The sequence below is a fragment of the Centrocercus urophasianus genome, unplaced genomic scaffold (genome assembly GCF_019232065.1).
Source record: "Centrocercus urophasianus isolate 14NV4802_14NV808 unplaced genomic scaffold, USGS_Curo_1.0 seq_36, whole genome shotgun sequence".
Taxonomy (NCBI): domain Eukaryota; kingdom Metazoa; phylum Chordata; class Aves; order Galliformes; family Phasianidae; genus Centrocercus; species Centrocercus urophasianus.
Window position 1 is genome coordinate 4,518,668 of NW_024884933.1, and position 24,903 is coordinate 4,543,570.

The 24,903-nt window shown below is 46.3% G+C and overlaps 1 protein-coding gene across 3 annotated transcripts; it reads left to right on the forward strand.

Annotated features, from left to right (window-relative positions):
* The first annotated feature begins 1,520 nt into the window (after positions 1 to 1,520).
* PUSL1 (pseudouridine synthase like 1) lies at positions 1,521 to 24,901 on the forward strand. Of its 3 annotated transcripts, none has more exons than XM_042831335.1 (8): positions 1,521 to 1,603; positions 2,582 to 2,639; positions 8,540 to 8,727; positions 13,401 to 13,550; positions 14,668 to 14,841; positions 21,137 to 21,191; positions 23,461 to 23,623; positions 24,760 to 24,901. In XM_042831335.1, the coding sequence occupies exons 1-8, from the start codon at positions 1,545 to 1,547 to the stop codon at positions 24,789 to 24,791; spliced, it is 879 nt and encodes a 292-aa protein (XP_042687269.1). In that variant the 5' UTR covers positions 1,521 to 1,544; the 3' UTR covers positions 24,792 to 24,901. The 3 variants fall into 3 exon arrangements, 2 of the variants coding, with proteins under 2 accessions (XP_042687269.1, XP_042687270.1); XM_042831336.1 differs by having other exon boundaries at positions 1,581 to 1,667; XR_006170949.1 differs by lacking the exon at positions 24,760 to 24,901 and having other exon boundaries at positions 21,137 to 21,583; positions 23,461 to 23,545.
* The last annotated feature ends 2 nt before the right edge of the window (positions 24,902 to 24,903 follow it).

Here is a 24,903-nt window from a genome sequence, read left to right on the forward strand (position 1 = left end):
CCAGCCCACAGCAGGGGTTGGGATTGTGGGCTTTAAGGCCCACTTCCAACCCCAGCCATCCTGTGATTCTATGATTCAGATCCTGACCATCCCCTCAGGTCTCTGCATTAATTCAGCCGCTGGAAGCACAGCCCAACCTTCGGGTTGCCACAGGGTTGTGGCCACAGCTGAGAAAAAAAATCGACCTGTAGAGGAGGCACGCAGCAATTCCCTGCCATTAGTGTCAAAAGGATTGGCATCAATCCTGTTACTGCTTAATCTAGTTTTTAATTTTCCGTACACAGTGGATTTGCTGCTGCCATCAGCCATGCAGTAAATCTGCAGTAACTCCACCGAAGCCAATGTAATCACTCAAGGAAGGACATCTGGGCCTGCAGGACCATGGGAACAGATCACATTTGCTACCGGACACAGCAGTGTGATGTGGCACAGATAAATGAGACTAATTACAGCGAGCTTCGTTTGGATCCTCCACCCATCACTCACCACAGGCAGAACTGCACAGACCACACCAATCGCTGAATTTAAGACTGAGAAGTGCCCTGATGTAAATCTCTACCCAAACGCATTCTGTTTAACAAGCACCTGAACTAAACCCACAGCTCACAGCAACACCAGGGTCAGGGGTGCCTCAATGTCACAGCATATCAAGGCATCACTTCAGCCACAGACAGATCCAGGACAAACCCAGGGGGAGGAAGATGCTCCATGCCACGTCCACACTGACTGCTGCTATGATCTGCCTCCAGGCCAGGCTCTGGCTCTGTCTGAGGACTCAGCCCTGCTCCATTTGTAACCTTTCGGTACCTAAAGGGAGCCTATAAGCAGAAGAGTCAACTCTTTGAAAGGGTAGATAACAGCAGGACAAGGGGAAATGGTTTTAAGCTGAGGGAGGGAAGATTTAGGTTGGATATCAGGGGGAAATTCTTTGCTGTGAGAGTGGCAAGGTGCTGGAACAGCTGCCTACAGGAGCTGTGGATGCCCCGTCCATCCTTGGAGGTGTTCAAGGCCAGGTCGGATGGGGCCCTATGCAGCCTGGGCTGGTGTGAAATGTGGAGGTTGGTGGCCCTGCGTGTGGCAGGGGGTTTGCAGAGGGCAGGGGTTCCAACCCTGGGCATTCTCTCATTCTGTGATTCGTCTGCTGTGCTTTGGAAGGATGGTGTGCATGTAGCAGCCTGACACGATTGAACATTAAAATGGTAGAGGGTTCTGAGGGACACGAAAGGCTCAGCTCAGCCCATCAGTGCAGAATGGGCAAGGTGACCTCTGCTGGCTTCTGTTCCACCTGCTTCCATCAAATCAACGCGTTTCCCTTTGCTCCTCCAGCACCGACGACGACACGGGGGTGTTGCAGCAGGGACTGCGAGTCGCCTTCCCTTCCAAAGCTGAAAACCACGGAGCTCGGATTCGGCTGCGGCAACCCCTCGCCTCCGGCCCTTCACGCACGGCGCAGCCATGGCCGCGCAGCGGAAGCGGGCGGTGCTGGGAGGGCCGCTGAGGGGAAGCCGGCCCCGCTCCGCCTCCGAGCCCGGAGCGCAGCAAAGATGGTTTCTCCCCAAACCCGATACTTAGTGTTCTTTCAGTACTGGGGCACTAAATATAGGTAGGTGCGGTTAGAGGTCGGCCCTGCGCTGTTAGGTCCCGGGGAGGTTGCATGGAGGAAATAGGTAAAAATGGGTGTGTGTAAGGGTTTGGGGTAGGGACAGGTCGTGTGCTGTGCTTTGTGGTGTTGGGTAGGACAGGAAGCACGGAAATTGGGTAAAAGGCAGGAAAGGACAGAGAGAAGGGCAGGCTGGTGACGGCAGCACAGCCGGTGGTGTTATTTGCTGCATTGGCTCTCTGGGTTCCGAGTGGCTCGGATGCATTGCTGGAGACAGAGCCAAGCTGCTCCATTGCACTGCTTTCCCCAGGCTTAAGCATCCCACATAGGTGGCTGTGCTTGTTTACATGACAAAGAGACTGTGGGAGAACTTGTGCAGCCCCAATACGCCTATGGACACGAGGGTTCTGCAGAATAACACCATCACGTGCCAAAAGCCACACTTATTTTTCAGGGTACGGTTTGTTTCCTTGTGGGCTCCAGCCTCAGTTATTCAACATGATTGCGAGTGGGCCAAAGCTTGGCCTCAGGACATCCCTCAGCACTTCTGAGCTGTTTGTGAACGGCTGTGACTCCCAGAGCAGGGAAAGAAGCTCAGCACTAATTGGGTCTTTGCAGCTTTCACATCCACGTGCCCACAATAAAGGATCCTGCAAACGGCATTTCAGATGGGGCTTGAAACTGCTTTACCTGCATACTCTCATCCAGAGCAAATTGCTTCATCTTCCCAGCCCACCAGCCTCCACCTGAAGGGCTGGTACACAGAGTAGCATTTAAATGATGATTTTTGTTTCTTGCGGCTGTTTTCTTGTCTGTTCTCCCAGTGCCACGTCCCTGTGAGTTGTATGAAAAGGTCGCTCAGCAGCAAGCAGTTCAATGATTGCCCCCAAGTAACTTCTGATGGGTTCTCTGTCAAGACATTGGGTGGAAAATGCAGTCTTAATATGTTTCAGTAACTGCTGTATCTGCTTTCCTCTGCAGTGGGGTCATGCAAACCTCAGCTAAGCAGTCAGGGGTTGGAGTCCAGAATTATTTGGAGGTACGTTTTTGCTAATCATATTGACATTAAAATGAAATTTCTGTGCTCACACTGTTTTAGCTATGGATATTATAGAGAGCAAATATTATTTTTACACTGATTGTTTAGAACATGACTATTCAGCAGCATACAAATGCCTTACTGAGTGTCTAAGTGCTTTAGGAATGGTGCTGGTAGGCAGGTAGAAGAATTGGGCTGAGATATGCCACCCAAAAGCTCTGAGCACGGCCAAGGCATTTCCAGTCATGCCTGTGTTGACTGAGTGAGGATGAGTATCCTTGCTTTGTCTGCAGCTTGCAGAAGGAAAGTGCGATGAATTATGGCTTGAAGAGGAGTTTTCAGGATGTATTTGTATGGCTTCTTGCCTGAGACCATTGTGGAGAAAGTGTATAAATATTGTGCAAATCATGAAAGAAGAGCCCCAAAGGACTTTCTATCTCATTTATCTAAAATGCTCTGAACCATCCAGTGTCTCAGCCTCAGGCGCCGGACTTTGGGTGAGCCCAGCAGTTGTTTTGCATTATCCAAGTAACTTTGTTTTAAGAAGGGAATGGGTAGGATGGGTGATTAAAGGGAAAGAAAGGAGAAAAAAAAAAAAAAAAAGACAAAGAGAAGGAAAGAGATAAACTTGCTTGGTGTTGTCTTTTCACAGTATCAGCATTTCGCTGGCCAGTTCTGGGATATGTGCTTTGCTTTCATGTGGTGGTATTGATGCTGGGCACTGCTGAGCAGGGCTGCATCTATTAGAACCACATGGGATGTCTTAAAGCAGATTTAATAGGAAACTTCTGGGGCCTGTAGGAATTTATCTTCCTTCCTCCATTTCTGTGCAGCTTCGTAACACTCATTTCCAAAGCCAGGAAGGCAAGTGAAGGGAAGAGCAAGATTAAATCTGTAATGAGATCCTTGTTCCATTCTTCCTATGTTCAGACATCTGTTTTGTTTGCAGTTACAGGCAAGCAAATAACCTGTGAAGTGTAGACTTCATGTATCAACAGCTGGTGGCCTTAGAAGTGTAATGAGCTGCTTTGGGAGCAGGACATGCAGCTCTGTAGGTGAGAGGGTAGAGCTGTGGCTGAGCAGGAAGCCTGCCTGCAGCCTTTTGTCACCACATCCATCATAGAGGACACAAATGGTTCTGTAGTTCTCAGTTCTCTGTATAGCAGAGTCTTGGAACTGCACGGAAGAAATAGAAACTTGTGTTATCTCCGTGACAAATGCAGGTATTTGAAGGAGCTTTTTAATTTGTATTTGATGGGGATGAGCTTTGCAGACAAAACTTTTCCTTCTTGGAGACAATCTGTCTTGAAATACTTGGAAGCCCAGCTTGCTAGTGATGAGTCCAAGCCAGAATTCCAGACCTTGCTTTCCCAAATTGGGATGTTTGAGACTGCTGACTCGGCTCCTTCCAACAAGGAGAAACTTGTATGTGCTGTAGGACTCTGCACTCTAGACTGAATTCTTACAAATGTCCCTCCTGAAAATGAGAATCCCATGTAGCACCTTTTGCTGAAGTGAATAGCTCTTATTTGTGCTACCAGGCACCAAATGCAAGGCCTGGTAGGATCTACAGAATTAAGATCCCTTTCATATTTGGTTTGAACCACCTCCTGAGCATGTTGTTTCCTACTGTGCTAGATAACTCTGTCTAAAACTAATCTTCCTGCATGAAGCTCTGTAGCTTTGTGCTAAGTCCAGGTATTATTCCTCATGAAAGAAAAAGAGGGAGAAGGAGAACACAGATAAACTCTGTGCTACACAAAACAGCTTTGGTACAGCTTCTTTCCTCCAGAAAAAAAAACCAAACAAAACAGTAATGCTACAATCAGAAAGATCAATGCAGCAGAAGAGCGATACAGGAGCATAATAGCAAAGGAACTGACATGAATGGAATGGTATTACAAAAGAAAAGGACTCACCCATCTATGAAGACCTAGGCCTGCAGGGAAAACTCCACAAGGGAGGGATCTCCAACCAGAGATCCTTCCCCCATGGCAGTCAGCCCTTAAATGAAGCTTAGGTGAGGTGCAGCCAGGCTCCAACCCTTCTGATCACACCGTTGAATTGCCTTCACCTGTGCTCCCAGGGCTGACCCGGTCCTTTCTTCAGGTGCTCTATCAGTGATTCAGGCCATGACTCAACAGTCCCCATACAAGGAGCAAAGGGAAAACTGACCCAGAGAACTGTTAACTTCATCACCTGTTTGGATAATCATTCTAGCAGCCTGGGAGGTTGCTTTAGAAACCCTCTTTTCCAGCAGAAGCTGCTTTCTCATCTTTTTCTTCCTTGTTTTCTCTACAGCTTTTCTCTCTTTCTCTGGGAAGGAGTTAGATTCTTAATTAGTTTCAGTTGACATAATGCCCACTGAGTCAGCAAGGTTGCAACCAGAAGCTCCTGCATTATTATTTATTAGAACACAGCACTTTGCAAATTGTGCACCATCTCCAGCAGTGCAATGCAATCCCTTGTGTCTGTGCATCTGATGCCATTGGAGGTGTCTTCCAATGACAGCACCAATAAGCAATCCAGCTGCTGTGGAAGAGCATTAGACACCTTTCCAAAATAACTCCTACTGCACATTTCTCTCTTGAACGTATCCATCTACAATTGACTTGACAGGTTCCTTCTGTAGCTCCCAGCTGCTCTGCAGGGGTCTTTTGTGGCTGAGCATCTTGAGCATTTTTTATTTAGACTTCAGGGAGATACGTGGATGAATTTCTGCTTCCCAGACATAGCTGGTGTGCACTGACAGGCCTGTTCTTCATCTTGCCTCTCCAACATTTGTACAGAGGGAAAAGAGAACAGGGCTGTGAGTAATAAGAGAAACCTGGAGCGTGGATTCATATCGCTCTGGCACACAACAGTGGAAATTTCAGTGGGATTCAAAATATGGAAGTGTTTAGTGAACAAAACCTGTTAGCAGCACAGACCTACTAAATGCAAGTAATGCTTTCCTCTGCTTTACTGATAGGGAGAGTATTAGAAGCATAGAGAAACACCCAGGGATTCTGGTTGCTGCTCCAGAAGTATGGTTGTCTGGAACAACTGTGACTCTAGAAGTAAAGACATCATGAAAATGAGTGAGATCTGTGTCAGTGAGGCACCTCCAGCATGTGTTAAGTCAAGGATCCGGTGTTTGTAATCTGCCAAGCAGAATGCTGGCATGCTGTGTGGCCTAAAGAAGGAAGCAGAGACCTGTGAACTTTGAGGACATAAGAGAACACAGCTCCTGGATTCCTTTATCTCCTCCTTTTAGCTGAGCACCCATGGGTAAATTGCTTAACTAACTGTCCCAGTTGTCCCCCATTGGAATCCATAGATGACAGCCAACAGTGTAAGGGTCAGAATTAACAGCAGTAAAGCCTTGGGAGCTCCTTGGATGAAAGGCCTGCTTCTTGTAGGGGCTCTTTTTTTTCCCTTCCTTCCTCTGAAAGGGCAGGTTGCCATTCAAGCAATTACTAAATGTAAATAATGCATCTTTTTTTGCAGATCAGTGTGGGTTGTATTAATGGATTAGAGCATATAGGAACCCGTGGAGGAAGGTAACAGATGTCTATAGGCTCAAAGGCCATCTGGATGGTGCAGAGATGGGACATATGCATAGGTGAAGGGGTCATTAGTGAATTGCCCATGAAGAAGTTCAGCAGTTCAGAAATTCTCTCTGCAAGGAGATTAATTAGGGTAGGCTTTAAATGGAATATTTAATTTAAATATTTAAATGGAGGCAGCAGTTGGTAGTGGACTCTATTATCAGCTGCATGCCTGCTGGGCTGGGGGGAGAGCCCCCAGATGAAGCTTTCAGCATTCACAGGCTGAGATTTGTTGTTGATGGTGATTACATTTCTCCTTGCATACCCAGCACAAATATCTCTCCAGAGAGCTGTGCCTGGGAGGTAAGCGTGCTGCAGAAAGGCAGCTGTGAAAATACAGCTTTGGTGGACCTGTCATTTGCTCCTTTACTTGTGTGGATTCAGTGGCTTGAGCAGGGAAGCAATCAGGTTTGCCTTGGAGCCTTCGACCCTCTCTTCCTCTCCAAAACAGCTTAACCCTTTTGGCAGACAGGAAACCTAAACTTTTCAGTGCTCCTATTCTCCAGCTTTGTTCAGAGGTGGGGTGTGAAATAGAATGCAGTGTGGGGATCCGCAGGAGTGCAGTATCCAAACTTCTCCATAGCAGGAAAGGACGATGTTCTCTCCTGCCCTCTCTCCCTCTGTTCCACTCAGCTGTGCTCACACTGGCTGATTTGTGCCTGGCAAAAGGCTGGGGAAAGAGAGGAGGCTGCAAAATATAAATATATATTTGCAGATTTGTTTCTCTTAAAACACGGCTTCTGCTTAAAGACAAAGCATCAAGGCACGAGACGTGGTCTGCTGCATAAAACTTACTTTATTTCTGTCTGCTTCTCTCTGCTTAAGGGTGATAAATAAAGATTTTTGTTGTTAATTGTAACCATATGTGAAGTCCAAATAGAAGGATTAGGAAGGGGAGAAGTCTAGGGTCATTTCTGTTCTGTTTCCTAAGCCTTCCCCTGCAGCTCAGTTACATTTTTTCTTGCCTTTCTGTGCTTTATAATGATATGCTTCTGAGAGCCCAGAATCCTGTCTGCTCAAGTTGTAGGAATCTGGAAGGCATTTGTGAGTCAGCAATTCAAGCTTTATTGACTCTTGGTACCAAATTGAAATGTAATAAAGACCACTACTGGGTTCACCACTCGGGAGGGAAGATGAGAGAGAGAGAAGGAAATTTCCAGTCATTCAGCTGGTTTCCTGCTTTTTTTTTCCCTTCAGTTGTTCAGATATACTTCATTCATACACCATAAAAAATCACATTAAGGGCCTGTCCTCACAAAGACAAAAACTGTATGTTGCAGGTGCAGTAACCTACTTCTAAACCCTACTGTACAGAAGACCTACTGTGGTTTTAACATTGCTTTAGTAAGTTACTAGAATCCCAAGCAGAATTTGCCTTTGCCCCTTACCAGAGTTCATCCTGGCTTTGCTAAACGTGGACTGATCTGAGACCCTTATATATGTAGCATCTAATTATCTCTGCTAACATCCCTCTCCCTCCCTGTGATTATTTACACCTGCTGGGATGGCTCAGCATCAGCTCCTCCAATGCTGTGTTTTATTAGAGCTGTGCCTTGGTTCTCTGATCTGTTTCTCAGTGGGACCAATGAATGCATTACATCAGTGCTGTGCTACTTCTCATCTGGTCCCCTGACTCCTCCTCTGTTCTGAGCAACTGATGGAAGCACGTTGCCCTCTGTAGCCCTGCTCCTGTTGTGGGTGGGAAAAAAATTCTGCCAGCAGCAATAAGCTGCTGTATTTGACATCATTTTGGCCTGCAATGGAACAAAAGGCTGCAGCCTGAGCTCCATCAGGCCTCGTAGCTGTAAAGTCACTCTGACATCCCTGTGTGCTGTTTCTATCTGAGTTCTGGAGCTAAGAGCATGCACTGTGCTGCTGTTACCTGCTTCTGATGCAGCTTGAATGCAGTTCTTGGCGGTCAGATGCAGGGGTTGTGTCTGGATTTAAATTAGGGATTCTCTGTTCTCTTTACTTCCGCCCAGTAATGCAAAGGACAGGGAGGCAAATATTTGTCACTTTGTTTTATATATGTTTTATATATTTTATATATGTTTCATATGTATGTTTTAAGCTGATGTGGCACATTGGATGTTCCCTTTAAAATGATTCTGGGACAGAAGGTGAGAAGCCAAATAGTACTAGCAGAAGTCAACAGCCCACCTCCATCCATCTCTTCAGCTCACAGTAAAACTCCCTATTACTTCTCTGGAAACAGCAAGGAGGCACGATGTATTGAGCAAGGAGGAGGGCATTGTTTCCTAGAGAGCTCTGAGCTTCCTGTTCATGGTTCTGTCTCATGTTGGATTGCAGAAGGCAGCACAGAACCTAAAACCTGTTGTTCCCATCAAGTTCCACATCTCCAGCCGGACCGACAGCGGTGTCCACGCGCTCTGCAACTCTGCTCACTTTGACATCCAGAGGGCACCAGGGAAGCCAGCTTTTCAAGAGAGAATGCTAGTTGGTTGTCTGAATCACCACTTGAAGCCTGAGCCAATCCGGTGAGTTGGTGGCAAGTCAAAATCCTTTATTTTCTTCTTGTTTGAGAAAGGGGAAAGGTGTAGCAACGCTCTCCCCTCTTCACCCATGAAATAAAATGGCTGCTAGTGTTAGCAGAGTCCACTCTTCCCTTCCCAGCTACACCAAGGCTACCTCACCTTGTGATTCAGAGAAGTTGCATCAAGAGCTCCAGTTCAATCTTGCTGTCACAAAATCGGATTGATTTTGCTCAGTGTGGTTGATAAACAGTCCTTTTTGTCCTATACACTTGTAAATGTAGTCATGTAAATGACTAGAGAGAGCTGCTCTCCACTCTTTCTTGTTACTTTGTCTTAGTATGAGCTAAAATCAGTTGAAGGCGCAGACTGTCCGTGTCTGTGCAGCATCTGTTGCACTCAGACGTGGCTCTCTGGGCAGCACCCTAACAAGCAGTGTGCCAGGGCACCTCAGTGTGTTGTACAAGAAGATGGCTGATTTGCAGGAGGTGTTGGGATGAGCAACAGAAGTTGGATGCAAGAGGCCAATTGGTGATTATTCAGAGGACCCAATTGCTCTCTTTCATGTTACTGCAGTCTGGTGGCATGAGCATAAAGGAAGATTATGGGAGGCAAATTCCCCATGCCAGAGGAAGAACCCAGGACAAAAAAGCAAATCCCTCCCCACCCAATGAAGGGATTTTTGTAAGAATAGCAGCCTGGCTATGCAGCACCCTCCCCCTTCCCACTTCACCCAGTCTGCTTTATTTTCTAATCTCCTCTTTGTGAAACAGGGCCTGACCCAAATGCCGACGCAGCAAGGCCTGGGATTTGAGGGCTGACATCATGCCTGAATCTGCCCTTCATTTTGCAAGGGAGGACTCCAATTCTCCGTGGCCTGGGGAACAGTGAACCCAGCTCTAGACCTGCAGGAACCCAAACAGTTTGGTGGCTGAGGAGGGAGATCTGAATGGTGACGTTTCTTTTTCTCCCAGGAGGTCCTTTGTGCAGGTCCCAGATGCTGTGTAAAGTGAAGAGAGACTGTGAGTTGGCTGAAGCTGTGCCCTGTGCTGTTGAGGGTGCTCACTGGCCTTAGCTGCATGCCTGACCACAGTTCTCATCATTAGACACTCTGAGTTTACCAGGATGCAGTCAGCTCTACTTCTCCCTCTTCCCTTAATCTGAACCCTTTGCAAAAGGGCTCAGCTGCTTTCCATTAAGGAGCTTGGTGACAGGCATGAGTCTAAATGGATCAGCAGCCAACCCCTCCCTCTCTAAATATTGCTTTGCCAAGAATTCTCTCCTAATGCTGGATAGAAAACCCAGCACTTTCATGTGGTTGCAAGCAGGGGGTGATGGAGAGAGATATCTTTGTGAGAACTCGTTGTTGATAGAGCTTGAAAAGGAGACCAGATTCCAAACTGGCTGGCTGTATCATTAGCAATAATGATCTTCTTTGTAGCTTTGCTGCATGATGGGTCTCTTCTAGGAAATGATCTGTCTTTTACATTTGCAAAGCATTTTTGAAAGGATCTCGTCTGCAAAGATCAGAGTGTATTCTGCAGATGGGTAACTTGAGGAGGACGTTGCTATCATGTAAGTAGGGATAGAGTGGTAAAGTAGATTCTTGCCTTCTACTTCTGGTTTCAGTTTGGTAAGTACTCCATGTCTGGGTGGCAACAAGGCAGATCTGGGATTCATCCCACCTCCTGCTAATTGGTTTCCACCAATTTGGTGAAGGTTACACTGCCAAAAAGCTGAAGAATGCTCTCAGTCTTTATTTACCAGCAGCTTTGTAAAAAAGGAGACGTTAACAAGGCTTGAAATGTAGTATGTTTGAAGAACTGGTGGAATAAGAGACTCCCAGCTAGAAAGAGCCCAAGATAGCAATTGCATCTACCAGAAGAGGCAAGAAAGGCTGTCTGCAGTGAAGAATCATCTGAGTATGAATGGGCTTTTCTGAAAGAATAGTTCTATGGGAGTTTATAATAGGAATGGTTATTTAATAAAAATCACTTAAGTGTTAACAGGAGAAGCTCAAGGGAGATGAAATGCTTGTGGAGATGTGTAGACAGAGGAAAACAAATGGAATACTTAATTATATTACTGTGTTTAGAAGACGCTGGAGGTCCTGGGTTCAAACTCCATTGCAGGCCTGGAGGATGTAGTTTGCATTTCTGATGGGAGTTCATAGCAGTGAAGCAGCCTTCTGGCTTGTTATTGCAAATCTTTGCAGAGGCCTGTGGCTCAGCTTTGATTTCTTCTTCTGTGGTCTGAGCCTTTGCAGTGCAGAGGTGTGAGCCAGAGGCACTTAGGCTGACAAAACTCCCTGCAGCACCAACCTTTTAAAAGTAAATAAATAGCTTTCTCTATTATTCGGTCCCAAACGGTATCAAATTTTTTGGCTGCTTTGCATCCTTTCTCCTCCATTTACAAAGCTCCAAAACCAGAGGGGCACATGACAGAAGGAAAACTACTTTCTGATGAGAGGCAGTGTCTGCAGCGAGAGAATACCTCTGAGACAGCGCCTCTTTGCTGGATGCTCCCAGCAGGATGATGACAAACCACAACTCTGGGCTATGGGAAAATAAAATCCAGCAAAAACTGCCACCTTCAAATCAGCTGTAGTGCTCTGGGGATGTGCTGAAATACAGGAAAGCTCTGCTTTCTCCCTTGCCTGAGAGAAGTTTGTTTCTCCTCTGCCAACCTTTGCAACCTCCTGTCTACTAAGCCATCCCTCACTTAGGGACACCAGGCATTTCTTCCCAGTTGCTTTTATAGAAGGCAGTAGGAGCCTTCAGCAGCCTTGCAAGCTGCTTCTTGAGATAACTACCCAGTGCCGATGGAAAATGAGTGGGCATAGCCATTCCCTACAGCCATCATCTGCATGTGTGAAATGGGGGGATACCTGTCCTGCTGTATCCAGACAGAAGCAGTCTAGGTGGGATGCTCCTTTATTTTCATTGCCGTGGCAAAATCTTGGAGGTTGTGGGGGGAGGTGGTAGGGAAGTGACCTACTTTCAACTATTTCCATCTGCTGCAATGAACTGCGTGGCTGCCTTTAGGAGTGAGCACAGAGTGCTGCGTTGGGTATGCAGGTATCTGTCATGGGGAGGTCCTTCATGCTCTTATCTGTGGCCATGGCTCTGCAAGAGGGCTTGGGCTTATTCTTGTATGGCTTTCAGTGCAAAGTCCTGTCTGTCTACACACAGAGAGTGATGGCAGCCCTTCTTGTGGATGCAGCAAGGCTAAGGTGAAACAGATAGGAAGCCTTAGAGTGTCTGATTGTATTCTAGTATTTGCAGGTGGATGCTTGTTCAAGAAAGTGCTTCATGAGTATCAGGAAAAATAAGGTGGCCCAGGCTATGAGACCTCTCTTACAGGCTCATTAAATCTGCTGGGTTTCTTCCCTCTTCTTACCAGTTTATCTATTAGAACTGGATCAATTACCAGAAAAAGCGGAGCCACAGACCTGCCTTTGTGACGAGTCTGACCAGCAAAACAGGAAGGTGGCTGTTTTCTGTTGCTTATTATAGGTGACACAAAACCTGAAGAAAAAAAAAAAAAAAACCACCATGAAAATAGTGCATTGAAAGCCTTTCTTGATGGTTGTTGTGGTTGGGACATCTGGTTTTATCATCCACATCGCATCTCTTCCACCTCAGTTGATGCTGTCCTGTGGACTTGAGGGCTCTGGGTACGGCCAGAATGCCTTTGAAGGCAAGCACAAACACACTCTGTCCTTTGAGTCAGTGTTTCACAGCTGCATGAGGGCAGTTGTGAGCCAAGAGAATAGTCTGGAAGAGCTCATCAACTCGGGAATGATGCTGCAATAACTAGTTTCTTGTTGGCGAGCCTAGAGCAGGGACAGAGTATTTGTGTGCCTGTCAAATTCCATGGAGAAAGTCCCTTTATGGCTGTGTATTCAGTTAGATCTCTGAAAAAATGTTACCTTGGCCATCAGCATGTCTGGGTAAGAGGCACTGGAAAGGAAAATTTTTCTTACAGGGCTCAAAGGAGACCAGCCCTCTCCTTTTGGTTTTCCTGCTAAAGAAGGTAGCGGATGAAAAAATCCAAAGGGAATTTCTACAGCTGCTTTGGTAAAAGGAGGAATAATGGCTATTTTCTCCATTTTCCTAGCATAATAGGGATACCACAAAAGAACTGGTAAGAGTTTTTGTGAAAAACACATTTGACATTTGCAGCAGCCACTGGAAAGTGGGTCATGAGCTAGCACAGCATAATATTCTCCATATGTGAGATACATTTCATCCTGAGGATCTCAGGAAACCTCAAACATTGTCTTGCTTGTTTGTTTCTGCAGAACTTTCCCTCAAGTGATTCACATTTGTACATGCACATGAATATTTCAAACATGTACGCACACGTGTGCCTTTGCACCCAGCTGCCTGTGGGAATAATGCAGGCTCCTTAATGGTGCCATCCCTGAGAGCAGGAACCAGAACACAGCATACAGCTGAACAGAAAACTGATGGCAGCCAAAGTTGATCATTGGCTGGAAGGTTGGTCAGGATGCTGAGAGTTCCAACAGTGAGATTGCTGGGAAGTGTGTGGGTTTAGAACACAGCGTGAGTAAAGAAGCCATTGCATGTTTTCATTCCACCTGTATGGAGACCAGCGAAAGTTTTTGAACTAGTTCATGGCATTCCTGTCTCTCTCACTCTCTTCTGTCATTACAGCATCTTAAGTGCCTATCGAGTGACCAACAGTTTCCATGCACGTTTCTCTGCACTGTCAAGAACCTACATTTATCGGCTGCTGATGGGCTGCACCCACCATTCTGAAATACCAGTGTTTGAGAGGGACCTGTGCTGGGCTCCCACTGGAGGGTGAGTGTCTTTCATACGCCTCTGGGCAGCTCTGCAAGGACTTGGTACTTGGAAGAGGTGCAGAGGGGTAATTTCCACATGTAAAACCAGATTCCCACATCATATTGGAGATACTGAATGATGGAGCTGCACTGAGTTACATTCAGTGAGGCCTGAGACAGTTCTTCTTAATTGTACAGTCAGCTGTAGATGTTGTTAACATGCTGAAGTACTCAATGGCTCTGGGCCACATCCATGAACAACTCTGTGTGCCCTGCATGGAAGCAATTTCCTCAGATAACCTTGCCAATTCATACAGCAAACCCATTCTGACAGCTGGCTGAAGGGACAACGCTCTCAACGATGCAGGCAGAAATGCATCACATGGCAGATGTCACAGCTTCAGGTGTGACCATACAAAGAAGGCAGTCAACAATGAAGGCTGGCAATTCTTTTCTTTTTCTCATCCTGTTTCTGGTGACGGCTGCATGAAATCTTTGCTCTCATTCCCTGACTGAATGCCTTTATGTTTGAATAATAAGTGAGAGCCAATGACTGAGCAACCCTACAGTAACTAATTGGTGTACCTACATTCACATGTATTCTTAAAAACACTTAAGACATGATTAACAGCGGGCAAGAAAATAAAAAAGAGACCCCAGAAGAAAATTAGTTATTGCCCTTTAGACAAGGTTGTGCTGAGATAAATATGCATTCAAGAACACTGGAGTTTTTCACATTATAGAAAAAACAAGCTTGGAAAGCCATCATGATGTTTGAATATTTTCTCACCTGGCAACACCTTTTTGAGTTTACAAGGTACTGCAAAGGATTTTGCTCCTCTTTCCCTCCACTCTAGCCATAAAGCTATTGTGAATTCAACCACATTAAGCAGAACAGCAGGATAAAGCTTTGTGAAAAAATGTGTGCCTGCCAACCCCTCACCTGGCCTGGGGCTTTGAGCACTTTCAGACCTCAGGTCATTTGCCATCTTGGTTTGTGCTCTTGCAGGAAAAACTCCATCGTCCACAGTGCTGCCACGTTCTATCTGCATGCTCAGATTAGGCCTCTCATCAGTTAATTGGAATTTGACCCACATAACTCATTCAGTCCCTCCTAAGGCTCCTTTCCTTTTCAGCTACCTCGACGTGCCTGCCATGCAGGATGCAGCACAGTTCCTGCTGGGAACACACGACTTCAGCACTTTCCGTTCACTGAACTCTGAAACCCCATTTCGGTCTCCAGTCAAAACCATCCTACAGGCAGACATCCAACCCTCTTCTGGTTTCCTGTCCCACCACTATGAATACAGGTGAGAGCCTGGATACTCAGCTGAGGAGCTGCCCTGATCAGCTACTGCTTGCTTTGTCAGAAAAGCTGCTTTCCAGTGCTGTGCTGAGCACTGACCTCCTCTCACTGCATTGCCTTCACAGTCTCAGCAGGGTTCTGCCCAGTGACGGTCTGGGAAGGATATTTCTTTCCTTCTCCCATTGAGCTCAGGGAGAAAGATGAGCAAGGCTGAGGGCGAGAAGCTGACCCAGTTGTCAGTGCAGTAAGGCAGGATGGCAGAAACCTGGCAGAGCAGTTCCTGTGTGATGCTGAAGATCAGCACTGGCAGGGCATGGGATTTTTATTTTCTGTCCTGCCTCTGTCTTAGCTTTGCCTAGAGGCTGCAAATAGGAGGAAAAATAACTCACCCAACACCCAGGGCACTGCTGTAGCTACACATATCCTCTCAGTTCACACCAGTAACTACTGCTGCCTTCCTGGGGGATGCTGATGAAAGAAAATTCAATATTCCTCAGTCAAGACATAAACAAAAGATTGCTGTGTGTCAGGTTCTTTCAGGGCCAGATCTTGCAAGTATTGAAATGAAGTGGCTGGATGTATTGTCTCTCTTTAGCAGAAACTGAAGGGGTTTTTTTTTCCCCTCAGAAAGATCACATGTATTTACCATCTGAACATGGCCCCTGCTCTCATGCTGGATTCTTTCAGAGAAACATGGCTGTTGTGTTCCAGCTTGAAAGCAGACATTGCTATTGTCTGTCCCCAAACCACGTTTTCCTTGTTTCCAAATAATAGAAAACCTTTTTCTTTGTAGTTTCCTCCAGCAGTCCTCCATTAGGTTTGAATATTTACAGAGCAGTCTGCAACAGTAAGGGCCATGCTTCAAGCTTCAGCTGGGCCTCGTTGCAGTTTACAAATAGCCTGCTCTTTCTTTTCCCCCCTTGTCCTAGGATGGTGTGTTTTGCCAGCAATAGTGTAGGATAAAAGCCAGAAGGGAACTGCAAAAACAGAGAGAGATCTGTATGCTCTGAGTAGCCCTGGTCTTTCAGTTCCTCTCAGTCTCCCTATTCAGGGTCAGGAGGAAAAAGGCATTTTGTCTGATCCATGGTTTCTTTGCACAGTATTGGTGCTGTGAATACACAGCTGCATCACAAAGAGCCACCTAGTTGGGTATGGTATATTCACTGAAGCTCTGTGCTGTGCAAGTACAAGGACATGGGCAGTGAGTGCCAGATGGGTCGCTTCCTTCCTGCTTATTTGCAGCTGAAACACTGCCTGCATTGGAAAAGGAGGGCTGGAAGGGAAGCTGGGTGCTGTTACCTGGCTGCATTCCTGCTGTCTGTTGTTGGCCACTGCTGGTTGGAGAGCTTGACCACCACACAAGTAAGTTCAGTGCTTTGCCACTGAGCAAGCCTGAAAATAAGCATGAACAGTCTCATCAAGATCACCTGTGAGTGCATGCAGGTCATGTTATCTTCAAAATCCAGACCTACTGTGGTTGATTGTCCCATCCCCGAGATTCGATACAGATCAGCTTTTTTCTATCCTTAATTTTATTATAAAAAAAAAAAAAAAAAAAAAAGGAATTTACCATTCCTTGCATAACTTGCTGCATAAACCCATCCCACACAAGGCCAAAAACAGCTCACAGGAGAGAGCAAACCGAAAAATGGGATGAAAGGCATTGAGCTTGTTGCTGATAGCATTTTTTCGCTTGGTGACGCATGCAGCCCGAAGTTGTGTTTTGTAACAAGTCATTTTTTTAATGTGCCAATATCAATTGATTTCCAGAACACCTAGGTTGAAGGGGGTGGCTTTGAGAAGCCTTGTTTTGATGCATTTAAACAGCACCTAATTCCCCTACAGTCCTTCCTTAGTTAGTAAAGCCTTAACTGAAACCATGAGCTTTCTGATCTAAAGAAAAATAAAGTCCTGGAGTGAGTGTGTTTGTGACAGGCTGAGGGGGTGTTTTTCTTTGGCTGATTTTGGTTTGTTGCAGTGTCCTAGTTCTAATCTGCAAAACACCCTATGGGGACAGCTGCAGTCATGGAGCTTGGTGTTTGCTTTTGCTCATACTGCAAGTAAGACAGCAAGTGCCTGAAATGCATGTGTGTTTCTTCCCTGCAGTGGCAGGATTAACTGTCCTGCAATGAAAGGGCTGTGATAGCAAGAAAAAAAATAATCTATTTATAAGCTTGTAATAAGTCTAAGGAGCTTTATTTTCTGCTTCAGAGGGAGGAATCTGCAGAATGATAAACCAAGGTTTCTTAGTGAAATAATGCAGCTTTTCATTCGCCTTCTTCCCTTCCTTTCTGAACTTAAACCAATCTTCTGAATTGACTGCTTGTCTTTTGAAATGATTCCTTCCGTCAAACTCCAGTGTTGCTCAGCAACACTGGAAGTGGAGTTAGTGTCCTATCCATCCAAAATGCTTTTTAATGCCGAGGATGTGCTTAGAGCCTCAGCCCCATTCCCAGGGAGTGATTGCTCTGTCACCTGTTTTCTAGCTGAATATGTATTATTCATTGCAAGGTGCTGCCTGCTGCTGCTAAGTGGAAAAGACAAACAGAGTTTGTGCTGGTAAGCAGAATTCCTTGTGAGATTGACAAGAAAAAGAAAGTTTCCCACTCTAAGAAAAATATTTTGTTCTCTACAAGATATTTTCCTGAAGTATCTCAAGCTATCTTTTGTAGCTTAGTGCGTCTGCTTGAGACACCCAAGGCAGGAGGACCCTGGCTAGAGATAACGCATGCAAACCATCTCTTACCATTGCTGAAGAGCTGAGCAGACTCCTGGCTGTAATGTGGTGGGTATTCGTGCACGTGCCCAGCGCTGCACATGTCTGTGTGCCACATCCTCCTTGCTGTAGGGAGAGCAAACCGTATGTAAGTGATGGAAGGAGTGTCATTGCTTGACACAAAGAGGAATCTGGGGGCAGGAGCTGCCTTTGCACTTACCAACATTCGCAACAGGGAGAACTAAAAGCAGTAACTTATCTGTGAATCCTGTGAGAAAACAGCTTGCAGCTGCTCCCCGGGGTGATAATTTCACAGTCTCTCTTCCTGTTCACCCTGCCCTGATGCCCCATGCAGGCTGTGAATCACATTGTCCCTGCTTCATCTTTTTTTACCCCTTACAAGAGCTTTCTTCTAGGCCCCCCCTTTTATGCTCAGGTGCTTCCAGCAAACCCAGCCTGTCCTGATTCCCCCAAATACGTTGCAGCTGTGCTTTTCCCACCGCTGATTCAAGTCTTCAGAGCCCCACACGACTGGGCTCATGGCAAGAGAAAGGAAAAGAGGTTTTGTGTGTGGGCATCTATAGACTTTTAGTACTGTTTGATAGTCTTGTCCTTGTAGGGAACATTGCTTATCACTTTAAAACTTTCTGAATAATGATAGCTGTATCAATGGATTTGGAGAAGGGAAAAAGATGTGTTTTCATGCAGTGGTATCTATCCATCTGTCCCCAAATATTGTTGTGCTTCTTCCTGCTCTGCTTACTCTCAACTTCCAGCTACCCCAGAACTGCTGCCCAGAGCAGGCTGTGGGGTGGTTTACATTCTGAATTCTTTGCAAGGCAGCTGGCTTCTTCGAAAGTCTATTTTCCCTGTCTGGATGTGAGTTCCTGAGCCTGCTGTGGGCAGTGGTGAAGGAAAGGGCAGTGTGGGGAGAGAGGTGGAAAAGGAGACCGACCTGTTGCGAAATGCAGATCAGAGGCAGTCATTGCAGCCTTTTTGCAAGCATCCCTGATGTGGAATGATGGATGTTGCTGCAGTTGGTCACAAGAGCCTTGTTTTGTCTGCACTATTTCCCCCTGCCACAAGATACCCACTGCTCAGTCTCAATCCTAATGGTTTTGAATTCTCTTCTCCTTGTTGCCTTCATCCGAGCAACGCACAAGATTCAGTCTTTCCTCACTATGAACCCTTAATGTAACATTCCCCCAAAGCACTCCCCACAACCCCTGTTGTTCCATGCTTGCTCCCCATCATGGCACTGAATTACACATCCTGCAGACTTTGCTTTTGCAGCCCTCCTGCTAGAAGATCTGCAGGGTGGAGAGATGCTCATAGCAGTGCTGAGCACTTCCTGTGCCTCAGTGCTCTCCTCTCCTCTCCTTGAAGGATGCTGTTCTCAATGCGCAAAGGTTTTGGTCTGAACAAGTGCTATGGGAAAAGGCTGAGGGTCTTTGTTAGGCTGTGCACATGGTGGAATTAGAGCTTCTATAAGTGTTGTTTGTGATTTGACAAGTGAAAAGCTTTTATCAGAGCTAGAAATGTTCAGTCACGTCCACAATGATTTATGGGATGGCAGAAATGCTGTCGAGGGCGAATCATTCAGTTCAGCCTGACACGACGTAAGCGCTTCTCTTGGGTGAGATGCAGTGCTGACATTGCAGAGCTCCACTTTGGCAGCAGGTTTTTAAACGTTTGCTGCTCTGCTGTCAGCATCAGGATTTGATCTTTCCTGGAATTCTGCCGACTGTTGTTCAGGGGAAAACATCTGGCAGAGGAGAGTTTGTTGCAAAGAAAAGGAGAAATCGGTTTTCAGGTTGGAATTTGCCAACTTACCAGGACTTTGAATGCCCGTTTTGCCCCTGACACGGGTCAGATTTACCCAGTACTCATCAGAAGGCCCTCTGCCATCCTTCCCTCACCATGCCTTCATCTCTTTCCTTTTGGTTCGTTCCATCTTCTCCTCCTGGAGAGCAGCAGAGCGCATGGATGTCGGTGCAGCTGTCACCTTGCTTTCTGTTTGCTAAGTAAAACCATCTCCTGACCAGAACAGAGACTGGTGTTTGAGCTCTGGGAGCTGGCCTGGCTTTGTGGTAGCATTCTCAGCCGCTATAAGTGTTTTTATTTCACTTTCTTCTTAAAAATGTCTAGAGAAAGACCATTCTTAAGCACTGAAACCTCTGCTGTTAAAAAATAATGCTGCCATTAAGGGCTATTTTGTCTCGTAAGGAATCTTGCAGTTTGTACCTCCTCCTTGGAGCTACCTCCTCCGATCAGGTCAGACAGGCTGCAGGTATTTCAAGTCTTTAGCACAGCATGCATGTCCTCTGCCTAAACGGAGGTGGTGTTTGGAGCACTTCAGTGGTGCCCAGGAAAAAGGCAAATTCTCTGTGTTCTCTCTGCAGTTTGCACTTCTAAAAGAGCAGCTTGTTGGCTTTGAGGCAGTCAGTGACTCAAAGTAGCTTACATCTCAGCAAGCATCTGCCCCTGCTGTTGAACCAGCAGCCCTCATATATGCTCTAACTGCAGGGTGGTGTTTTGCAACAGCCCGAAGATCCATCTGGCAGGCTGGGCCTTGAAGCGGTGAAGCAGAACTTGTGCTTACCAACATCTTCATCTGAAGGCTTCAGAAGATTTGTAGCTGAATTGTTGCTCCTTAATCTCCTTTAGCTGTCCTGGAGGTGTTCGTACTGATAACTCTTTTTTTGTTCCAAATCCTGTTAGTTTAAACTGATTATTTTTTATCACAGGGAGGTTTAGGGGAAGGCTGATGCTCCAGCACTGCTTAGCGGTGGCACTAAGCCACCAGATACTGCTGTAAAATTTCCCTTCAAAATGCTTGAAATTTGGGTGAAGAAAATGTTATTTGTGCCCAGAATGAATGGCAAAGCAACTGAGAGCCCAGATCTGTTGCCATGCTTCTGTCAGAGCTTTTCTTCCCATGTACAACAGCATTTACCCAAAGCTCACCTACACAGTCTCTGCCACAGCATTGGTGTTTTCACAGCCAGCTGCCCTGCCACCCTGCCTCTGAGCAAAGATGCACCCCTGTTTTATGCAGGACTCTTTGGGAATTGAAGCTTTGGGGCATTATGGTGTGGGCCATGGTGTCCTCTTGCCTGCCTTGGGGCACACTTGTCCTCAGACAGCTCTGCTTCCAGCCGCTCACTCCAGTGCCATCCCAGCAGTAAATAAGTGATTGCCTCTGGCTTTGTGCACTGTGTGCTTCATGTGGCTCTGTTCACTCTTAAGACAACAAATCTGCTTTTCTCATACACTTGCATTGTTCCCTTTCTGACAAAGGTTTCTTTATTTCTCATTCATGTTAATTCTCCCTTATAGATGTATGAATTATTTCAATGTAGCCATAACTGACCTGTGCAGTTGTTCCCAACAAAGGTAAACACAGCATTTGGGCTAGAATTGTTGGCTATTTATAGTTCTAATTAGTGATCTTTAGTGCAGACGTGGATCTCAGCTACTTGTTCATTCTGCTTGTGTTCACCTGTGGCTTTTGCTGTTCTTGTAAGAAGTTCTCATGTTTGAGATGTGATTTTGAAACACTTTTTTTTGTTTGTCTCTGTAGGGGACTGCAGTTTTGGGAGCTGAAGTTCAAGAGCAGATCGTTTCTTTACCGACAGGTACTGCTCTGCTCTGTGCACCCTTTGTCTCCAAGAACCCAGATATCACTCTCACTGTAACACGATTCATTTGGCAGTGTTGCATCCACGTGTAGTGCCATCTCAGTTGCAGAGCTGGTCCTACAGCTTCATGATACACACAAGAACCTTGTCAAGCGAGGCTCCGTGTTCGTTGTTTGATCCACTAGAACCAGACTATCTTTGGTTTGTGTCTGAAATGAATGACCAAAGTCACAGAATCATGTGGGAGGATGGAAAGTTTTGTTTTCCTCAGTCTTTGTCCTTGCAGTCCGACTGGTGAAAACCAAGAGACATATGTTCTTGCTCTGCTGAATGGCACTGGGCCCAGTGAAGGCTGCCTGGAATTTTACTTTCTGGCTTTGGAGCGTGAGGTAATTCTCAATGTTGCATGAAGGAGAGATGGGAAGACCTGATTCAGCTATGCAGGCACGACTGCAGGATCGTTCCCGCTGTCGTGCTGCTGGGTTTTCTTTGAAATAACTCCAGTGAGGTTTTTGCTGCTGTCCTCAAGGGAGACGGCTCTCTCCACAACTTAATGGATCACCTCATTAGGAAACAATTGGCTGTTCTGTCTGCCTACTCCGGGCACAGTCACACTCTGGAGACAGAATAGGCATGGGAAGGCTTGTTTTGGAAGAGAGAGGGGGTGTTTTGTGGGAACAGTTATTTTTTGTTCTGTTTTGACAAACTAGATTTGTTTTTATCCTGTGCCAAGCAATGCTCCGTAAGCTCTCTGACAGTGGGTGTCTGGATATGAGCAGGGGAAGGACGATAGCATGCTTGAGAAGGCTTGATACATAGCAGGGATCTGCTTCACAAGATGCTCTTGTGACAAGGAGAAAATGCTGGTAACCCATTTAACGCTTCAGTCTGGATGTGACTTAGTGACATTGGTAGCTCTCTCTGCACAGTGATGCTGAGCCCGGTGCCCTCTGTGAGTGGGGCTTTCAGCAGCAGCCTCAGAGCAAGCCAGGGGAGCAGGAACAGACTGTACATGGTGAACCTGCACTCTCAGACCTGAGCATCTGCTTCTGCACTCCGTAACAGAGAGCTTACTGTGCTAGATGGACCTCTGATTTCATCTCGTATGGCTGCTATGTTAAGTTTCACCATCTGGATGTTTTTTATTAGAGAATAGGGTTAAACAGCCTCAGAAACTGTATGTGTATCTTCACCCTGAAGGACGTGGAGCAGCAGGGAGGCACCGAGCACGAGGCTGTTTCAGATGCCTCCCATCTAACTCCAAGTGTGGAGACATCAAAGCTGAAGTCACAGCATGCAATGACCCCTAGCGAGGGACACATAACATAACATACACTGATCTGTGCTGCTTCTCCAGGACACCAGAATGGCTACAAAGCAGGCTCTGGGCACCATGTAGTGCAGCTTAGGCTTCAAGCAAGTAGGTGAAAATAGTGCCTACCTCTGGATAAATATATCTTTGCTCTTTAATGGGGATAAACTTGATGAGGTTGTTTAGTAGGCTTTGGTTTAATCTTTTGTAAATGTTATTTTAAGCACTGTACTTGGTTTAAGTTCCCCATCTCTTCTTGCCATGACTCCTCCACAAGGATCTGCTTGTGCACTTGAGACTGGGGGACAGTTTGGTGGGCATGGAAAAGCCACTAGGATGTGGTGAGAGCACCATGGCTTGAGGGCAGCCCAGGGAAGGGTGGCTTTGAGCCAGGAGGATGCTGCAGTGCGAGGGTGTGATAGTAGGTGAGCACTGGGAGTGAAATCTGTGCCAACCCAGTAGATTTGGAATTGCTTACTGTGGAGGGGAGGGGAGCTGTGAGGTGCGGAGGTGTTCAAAATGCCAATTTGACGAGTTAGTTGGCTGGTGGGCTTTCTCACTTGGGTGCGTTGTTGCTTTTTCTCCTTTTGCTCTTGGCCCCCACATAGCCCCCACCTGGAAATTGTTGCTTGTGCATTGAGGTTGTGTGAGCCCAGCTCGCCCAGCAGCAAGTGAGCTTCCTGCCACAGGCAGCGTGTGGCTGCTGCTTCAGAAATAGAAACCATGTCTGCTCAGCTCTCTTCTGTGATGAGAACAAGGCTGCTCCAAGTCAGCTGAACTGGAGATTGTTGTGTTACATTGTGTTACAGGTCTCCATTTTCATACTGCCCACAGCTGTAGGGAGGGAAGGGGCTGTTCCACCACACAAAACACTGCTGATACAAAGAAGTGAAGGACTCTTAACCTCTTACATGTTACAGGGGGCAGTTCCTAAGCTGTATGCTGTCCTTGCAGGTCCGAAGAATGGTTGGGGCTCTAGTTGCAGTTGGCCAGGGAAAGTTGGCACCTCATCATATAAAAGAGCTGCTGGAGATGAAGGATGCAAGGGCTCTTCCACCATTTGCCATGGCTCCATCGTCTGGACTCTTCCTAAAATCAGTGGAATATAATGAAGCAGGTAAGGGAATGCCAGGCAGTGACTTTATGTCTGTGGGAGTCAGGCCTCATACCGAAAGGAACAGAAGCCCCCACAGTCCTCCTTTTTGTGCCATTTACAGCAGTTGCTATGGAAAATGAGTGTTAATTTTTTCCTGGTAGATTTCTTCCTCTTACTTGCAAGGTAGTGAAAGAGAAATCATGCTCACATATTAGCTTTCTTAATTTAACAGCGTCTAAATCATAAACAGTGAAGATTTTTAGTTTAGAAAATAAGAATAAAAAGGCAAACTTGCAGAAGATATCGGCAAAGTTTGGTATTCTTGTTAGGGATGGAAGGTATTAAATATTGCAAGGAATTTAATGCAGGCCGAATTTGGTAAAATGATGTTGAGAGCAAAGATATCTTTGACTGTAAATCAAACTCTGTGTTACTGTCTTACTAAAAATGAAAATTATAGCAATAAACATGTTCACTTGCTTTTGATGAGATCACTGAGAATCTCCAGAAGGCAGAGGCATCAAGTTATTTCCTGGCTCCCTTATTGCTACAGGAAGTGCTAATATTAAAACCACGGTCCCTTCTCTTGTTGCTGAGATGAATGTGCTGCCCACCATGGGGCTGACACCACATTTCTCTTGCTGCAGTGCTGAGGGAGAGGTGCTCTCAGCTTTCAGTTGTGCACTTGCTGCCTGCTTTGTTTCAGCAGTAATCCTTCCCGCAGCCACAAATGCTTCTTCTCCCTTTTAGTCCTCAGTTACTCCAGTGCATAGAAAGGACTTCCCAACACACTGCAGGCCTCTTCCAGGCTGCCTCATCCCAGGCAGAGCACAGACCTCCTGCAGTGGGCTTTGGGAATGCTGTCTCCTGCTGCAGCTGTGCACACAGTGGGGCTTCAAGACCGAAGGGAAAGGGAAGCGACAGTGAGCGGTGCAGGGAGCTTGAGCACAACACTTGGCCTGGCCATGAAGAGGCAGCTGCTGCTTGTGGCTTTGGGCCTTTCTCCCTGGTGGTGCATTTCCTGTTCATGCTGGCTGTGGAGCTGCCTGTGCCAGTGGGGAGGGAGCCCAGGCAGGAAATGAAGACCACAGACTTTAAGAGCTTTCAGTGCCATCTTTTTCCCTAAATCAATGTTTTCTTTTTTTTCCCCCCCTCAGATTTGCAAACAACAGCGGCCCCGGGAGAATAGCAGCTCTGTCAGCCATGTCTGAAAGGACTGTTGTTGTGGATATGGGATGGAGGTTTGCAGAGCTCTTTACGCAATATGTGGTCTTGTCTCAATAAACATCACTGACTGTAGG

Bases quoted from the DNA above. Each gene is read 5' to 3' on its own strand.
- PUSL1 (XM_042831335.1), top strand. From the start codon at position 1,545: ATGGTTTCTCCCCAAACCCGATACTTAGTGTTCTTTCAGTACTGGGGC. The intron at 8,728-13,400 runs GTGAGTTGGTGG...CTGTCATTACAG, and splicing joins TTGAAGCCTGAGCCAATCCG to CATCTTAAGTGCCTATCGAG. The intron at 23,624-24,759 runs GTAAGGGAATGC...TCCCCCCCTCAG, and splicing joins AGTGGAATATAATGAAGCAG to ATTTGCAAACAACAGCGGCC.